The sequence below is a fragment of the Bison bison genome, unplaced genomic scaffold, assembly GCF_000754665.1.
Source record: "Bison bison bison isolate TAMUID 2011002044 unplaced genomic scaffold, Bison_UMD1.0 scf7180017864275, whole genome shotgun sequence".
In the NCBI taxonomy this organism is placed as follows: domain Eukaryota; kingdom Metazoa; phylum Chordata; class Mammalia; order Artiodactyla; family Bovidae; genus Bison; species Bison bison.
Genome location: NW_011494847.1, coordinates 188052 through 195497, shown reverse-complemented (window position 1 = coordinate 195497; position 7446 = coordinate 188052). Strand labels below are relative to the sequence as shown.

Below are 7446 nucleotides of genomic sequence, written 5' to 3'. Positions count from 1 at the left end.
GGGAAGATTTGGGAGAATGGCATTGAAACATGTGAAATGTCATGTATGAAACGAGTTGCCAGTCCAGGTTCAATGCACGATGCTGGATGCTTGGGGCTGGTGCACTGGGACGACCCAGAGGGATGGTATGGGGAGGGAGGAGGGAGGAGGGTTCAGGATGGGTTCTTAAATTTGTAAGGAATATATTAAATTAAAAAAAAAATCAAACAAATTCAACTGGCAAATAACACATAAATTTTATTTTTAAAGAAGAATATGGCCTAACATGAAATAAAATTGAAATAAAGAGGTTTTAAAATTAATCAGTGTGAGATTACATTTTCAAACTTTTTATTTTCTCTCTCTCTTTTTTAAAACTATCTTTGCTTTATAGGTTGTGTTTAAAAATCCTTCATTCTAACATGGAGAAAGCTGGGGTTTGAAATTTTAAGTTTCGTGAGGTATAGGCTCATAGCTTTCCAGATTTCCTAATTTGTGAAATAATAATGTTGATATAAAAAATATAGTCAGAAAGTTCAAGAAGTAAAATAAACCAAAAAAAGTTTAATATTAGTTGCCTGCAGAAGACCCCTTGGAAAGAGGGCTGCCTTCTTGACCAAGAGAAGAAGGGAGAATGAAGATAGCTAGAGCCTAATCACTACCCCTTATGTTAATGTGCCCTAATAAAAAACTGAAATTCAGTAGGGTAGATCACATGACATGCAGAAATTTGGATCCCAAATTTGGGATTTGCCAGCTTGCCCCAGTATCTTTGTATGTATTGTCATGTATCTTCCTGATTACCTAACGTGAGCTTTCTGGTGTACCTGTGATAATGTGGTGTATACACAGTATGGACATGTATTATATACATCCTTTCATTTAGCAGATATTTTTTGAGTGCCCATTTTGTGTTAGGCACTGGGTTAGGTGCTTCCTACACAGGAAGTCTTAATCTTTACATGGTCTGATCTTCATTATCCAAATTTTCCATTATTCTCCCAACACTCATTATTACTTTCTGGTCTCCTTTCTGTTGACCTGCAAACCAAGTTCCTTCTTACTTCCATATTACCTAGATTTCTCCTCCTTACCCGCCTGCTTGCCTTCAATATTTCTTCATGAATACTTTCATGGGATTCATGTCTCCAACAATCTTGCTTCTTATTTCTACAACTTGTAGCATCTGTATGCATGATTCTGCATTTTACCTCTGTAGCTAAGTTTTAAGCCTTTAAGTAGGGATTATGTGTTATAGTTCTTTGTGTTTTAACAAAAAGATCACAGTATACAGAGTTAGATTATTCTGGATCTGCCAGATACAAGCTTTTAAGCCTATTTGTTATCTGCATGGCAAATATTAGGTAAAAATACTATATGTGTGTGTATGTGTGCATGTGTGTGTGTGTGTGTGTGTATATACACCAATGTATATGTATATGTATATATACACCAGTTAGTTCTTTAACTTTTATCATTATCTACAACAATGCTGAGGATATTAGACACACTGAATTTCTTAACTAAGGAACTATGAATATCCTTGATTGCCTCATGAAACATAAGATAATAATTCAGGACTTCTGTTTTCTAGCATGGCATGATCTCTGAAAAGTTAAAAATATGCAAACACAACATATGTCATGTAGACATTACCTGTGACATTGCGAGTGAATAATATAGACCCTGTTTTGCCATTAATTCAGCATGTGTCCCTTTTTCCACCACCATCCCATCTTTTATGGTCACAATCATATCTGCACTTCGAATAGTGGAAAGCCGGTGAGCTACTACAATTGTAGTCCGACCTTTGCTTGCCTATAAAGCAATAAGCAAAGAAAATGAATGTTAGTAGGAATGAAATAAACTTGGAATATTCAGGAAAACTTCTTATACTATTATTTAAGCATAAAAGAATCTTACCTTTGGATATAGAAATTTGAAAACTTTAACTGATTTGGAAGGCCAATAGAAATTAAAATTAAAAAGCAGGAAGTTAGATTCCAAATTGTTGAATTTATAAAACCATAGTCAGGCTTCCCTGGTAGCTCAGTGTTAAAGAATCCAACTGCCAATGCAGGAGACATGGGTTCAATCCCTGGTCTGGGAAGATCCCACATGCTGCAGAGCGACTAAGCCTGTGTTCCACAACTTTTGAGCCTGTGCTCTAGGGCCTGTGAGTCACAACTACTGAATCCTCACCCCCTAGAGCCATGATCCACAAGAAGAGAGGCCACCACACTGAGAGCCTATGCACTGCAACTAGAGAGTAGCCTCTACTCACTGCAGCTGCTCCACAGGAAAGAAAACCCAGTGCAGCCAAAAATAAATAAGTACTTAAAAAACACCAACACAGGATCTTAGAGCTGAAAAGGAAACTAAAGACTATTTAATCTGAGCCACCTAACAACCGCATGGCTATCAGTAACTAAAAGTAAAGAATCATTTCTTATTTTTCATCTCTAAAATGAAGGTACAGATTCAAGATAATATATATTTTTAACTTTTAACAAGTACTATATATATACAGAAAAACTTAGCACAGCAAATATAGCTAAAATTTTATAATAAATTTATATGTAGTGTAATCTATAAAAATATTGAATCACTATGTTGTACAACTGAAACTATATAATATTGTAAGTCAAGTATATGTCAGTAAATTTTTCTTTAATGATTAGAATGGCAAATTTAATGTCATGTATATTTTACCAGTGTTTCTTCTTGTCATGACCTTAATAACATTCTAATAATCAGACTGTAATTATTATTCAAAGCATCTAAACTTGTATCACAGTTAATCTACATCTTCTGTCACATAGATTAGATAGAGTAGTTATTACTGCCCTCAGCAGGCTTACCTATATTTTAGATCTTTTAAAAAAATAATATGAGATAATATGACTGACACTAAATTGCCCTTGATTTTTTTAGTTTGAAAGCAGATCATCACACTGCATGAATAGCTAAGCAAGCAATAAACTAGGAATGGAGCCCACTGTTTCAATTAAAACTCACAATACAGTGACATATATACTGATGGACATAATGTTGTTGTTTAGTTGCTAAGTCGTGTCTGACTCTTTTGTGACCCTGGAGACTATAGCCTGCCAGGCTCTCTGTCCATGGGATATTCCAGGTAAAAATATTGGAGTGGGTTGCCAGCTCCTTCTCCAGGGGATTTTGCTGACCCAGGGATCAAACCCATGTCTCCTGCATTAGCAGGCAGATTCTTTATCCCTGAGCCACCTGGGAAGTCCAACTTACTGTATTACATGCTAATTAAGTACAAAAGGTAAACAATTTCATATATAGACTATAAAATATACCATGCTTATAAAGGAAAGTTTAATTTTCAATAATTTCCTCAACATTTGTGTTCTCTGGAGTCACAGTTCCTAGTTTTCAGTCTTTTTTCTGTCACTTCTTGGGTCTGCGATCTTAAACTAGTTTCCTCATTTATTAAATGGGGTAAATTATGCTACCTATATTTTAGGGTTATCGTGCAGATTAATATTCTTGGTGAAGTGAAGTGAAAGTGAAAGTTGCTCAGTTGTGGAAGTATACTAATGCAAGTTTTATTACTGTATAAGAGTTACCAATATTCTTGGTACCATGCCTCAAAGATGGAAAGTTTGAAGTAAATAATAGCTTTTATACTATTAACTGTTTTCAGGCTGCAGACCCTTGACTATTTACTGAGGGCAAGCCCAGTGTATTAACAGCATGGGGTTTATAACGCATGTATAAGTGTACAATATATGTATATTATTATTGTGCATGCTCAGTTGCCCCAGTCATGTCTGACTCTTTGTGACCCCATGGACTGCAGCCCACCAGGCTCCTGTGTCCTTGGAATTTTCCTGGCAACAATACTGGAGTAGGTTGCCATTTTGTACATCAGGGGATCTTCCCAACCCATGTCTCTTGCATATCTTGCTAGAAAATAATAATAATAATAGCTTGAAGGCCAGAAAGGGAGGAATGGAAGTAAGTTTTTTTTACTATACATGAGGTGATGTAATGTCATTTGGGGGTAGATGGTGATAAGTTAAAGGTATATACTCTAAACCTTAAACCTGTCACTGAAATAAAAAAGTTATAGCTAATATACTTACAAAAGAGATAAAATAGAATCATAAAAAGTATTCAGTTAATCCATGTAAAGGGACAACATGAGGAAAACAGAAACAAGTGCAGAGAAAAACAGAAATAAGAGTAGAAAAAACAGCAAAGATTATCTATTTAAATTGGGTGGTTTAGTCTCTAAGTCATATCTGACTCCTGTGACCCCACGGACTATATCCTGCTAGGCTCCTCTGTTCATGGTGTTTTCCAGGCAAGAATCCTGGAGTGGTTTGCCATTTTCTTCTCCAGGGGATCTAATAATCACAGTAAATGTAAATAGTCTAAATGCCCCAATTAAAAGTCAAAGATTGTCAGACTGAGCATAAAACCAAGACCCAACTGTATGCCAACTACAAGAAACACATTTTTTAAATCAAGACACAAATAAGCCTACAGTAAAGGATGGAAAAAGACATACCATGCTAACTCTCAGTAAAAGAAAGCTGGAGTGGACTGTATTATCAGTATCAGACAAAGAAAACTAAGGAGCAAAGGATATAACCAGAGTAAAGGAGCATATTCCATAATGATAGAGGGATCAATTAATCAAGAAGACCTGGCAATCCTGAATGTTTATGTACATCACAACAGAGTTCCAAAATACACCACACCAAAATGGACACAACGGCAAGGACAAGTCCAATCCACAATGAAAGGTGGATAATTCAATAACTCTCCCTCAATAATTTATAAAGCAAGTACACAGACTAGCTGTAAGGATAAAGAAGACTTGAATAACACTGTCAACCAATTTCCCATAATCAGTATTCATAGAACATTTGATCAACAGCAAATACATATCATTTCCAAGTTTACATAGAATATTTACCAAGACAGACCATGTTCTGTGTCATAAAACATCTTAATAAATTGAAAATATTCAAGTCATACAAAGTATGTTCTCTGACCACAATAGTATTAAATTAAAATTTAATACAGAAAGATCTCTGGAAACTCCCTAAATACTTGGAAACCAAATAACATTTCTGAAGTAAATGACCTCAGAGTCAACCTAAGAAAACAAAAAGGGAAGAGAAAGTTAAACTCAAAGTAAGCAGAAGAAAGGAAATAATAAAGATCCAAGCAGAAAACAATTAAGTATAAAAGGAGGAAAATAAGTCAAAAAGAGAGACATCAGTATAAGAGAGACTAAAGATACACCCATACATATATGGAAAAACTGATTTTCTACAAAGATGTAAAGGCAATTCAGTGCAGAAATAAGCAGTCTTTTCAACAAATATTGCTGGAACAGTTGAAAGTTCATGTGCAAAGAAAATAAAACAAACCAAAAATAAAACAAACTTCAAACCATACATGGCACCATGTACAGAAATTAACTCAAAATTGATCATAAACGTAAATGTAAAAACTAAAACTATAATACTTCTTGAATAAAAAGTAGGGAAATAATATTTTTGATCTTGAATTTGGCTAAAAATTTCTTAAGTAGAACACCAAAAGCTTGATTTATAAAGGGAAAAATGATAAACTAAACTTCAAAATCAAAGACTTCTGTTCTTTGGAAGATATTAAGGGGATGGAAAGACAAGTCTCAGATTAAAGAAATATTTTCCAGTTATCTGATAAAGCCCTTATATTCAGAATGTAAAGAATATATAAAGAACTCTCAAAACTCAATGACAAGAAATCAAATGACCAATCAAAAATGGTATAAGCATAACATGTGAATGGAAACTTTAAAAAAGAAGAGATATGATTCATGCTGATGTATTGCAGAAGCTATCACAATACTGCAATTATCTTCCAGTTAAAAATAAAATAATTTAAAAAAAGAAGAGATATGATGTTCAAAAAGCACATAAAAATGCTCAACATCATTAGTCATCGGTAAAACTCAAATTAAAATAAAAATAAAGCACCGCTAAACAGTTCTAAAATTATTATGCCTGGATATACCAAGTGTTGGCAAGTATGTGGAGTAGCAGGAATTCTCATGTAGCTGATAAATATCTTTTACTATTGTGATTATGTAACTATTATTTGTTTTAATTCCATTGTATCATGATTGTTCAACAGAAAATAATAGAATTCTATACCACTAAAACTAACATTTAATACAAAAACCTATAGTGATTTTTAAAAATCTAGATGCACATTACAATTATCTTGGAATTTTTTGAAAAATGCAAGTGCCTGGGTATTGTTTCTTTTTCCAAAGCTCCAGGTATGATTCTAATGAGCATCCATGTTTAAAAACAACTGGATTATGTGATAATCTTTTATTTTTATCTAGTTTGTTTCACTTTTACTATTTGATATTCAGTGCTCGTATTTCATTTAGTTTATATTTTCCAATTTCTCCATCTTTTCTTTGTTGTTCTTTCTCAAGTCTTTATCAAGTGTAGTAGAAAAGCTTTTGTATACCCACACGTGTATATAAATACTATGTATAATACATATTTTAGAAAACATGAAATTTTGCTTAGCTAAAGAATTTATGACATTTTACACTGGTTATACTAAGTACAAACAGAACGTTGGATTTCTAATATATATTCACTCAAAACTTTGATATAGTTCCATTTATTCTGGCATCTAGTATGACTGCTAAAAGTCTAGAAAGTTTATAATTTTAGTGATTAAAAAATCTGAATGAGGCTAGAAACTTCTAATCTGATTCTGAGAATATAAAGAAATACTGTGTTGTAAAAAAAAAAAAACAGAAATTAATGTGATACAGTAATACTAACTAAAGCACAGATTTTGTTCAAATTTCACAAAATTTTATGCTGGTGTCCATTAATTGTTTTCATACCTTATTCAAGATTCCACACTGCATTTAGCTGCACTGAGCAGCTTCAGCTGCATGTGACTAATTCTAAGTTCTCTTTTCATTTTTATTCTGTTACAAATATTTTCTAATTTTCCTTGTTATGGCTCATTAGATGTTTGATTTGAAAGTGGATATTTAATTTCCAAATACATGGGGGTTTTAAAGTATCCTTGATATTAATTTCTCATTTAAACGCTTTCTTGTCTGCAACTGCTCTCTTTGTTTTTTCAGTCTTTTAACTTTATTGAACAAAAGAGCCTCTTGATGAAAGTGAAAGAGGAGAGTGAAAAAGTTGGCTTAAAGCTCAATATTCAGAAAACTAAGATCATGGCATCCAGTCACATCACTTCATGGCAAATAGGTGGGGAAACAGTGGAAACAGTGGCAGGCTTTATTTTGGGGGGCTCCAAAATCACTGCAGATGGTGATTGCAGCCATGAAATTAAAAGACGCTTATTCCTTGGAAGGAAAGTTATGACCAACCTGGACAGCATATTCAAAAGCAGAGACATTACTTTGCCCACAAAGGTCCATCTAGTCGA

The 7446-nt window shown here is 33.7% G+C and overlaps 1 protein-coding gene across 1 annotated transcript in view; it reads right to left on the bottom strand.

Moving 5' to 3' along the window:
* ABCB5 (ATP-binding cassette, sub-family B (MDR/TAP), member 5) overlaps nucleotides 1-7446 on the bottom strand; it is a 118318-nt gene that overhangs the window by 58753 nt on the left and 52119 nt on the right. Inside the window, exon 14 of the mRNA XM_010848835.1 lies at nucleotides 1636-1797. Coding sequence (XP_010847137.1) covers nucleotides 1636-1797 — 162 coding nt within the window. The remainder of the gene's footprint in view (nucleotides 1-1635; nucleotides 1798-7446) is intronic.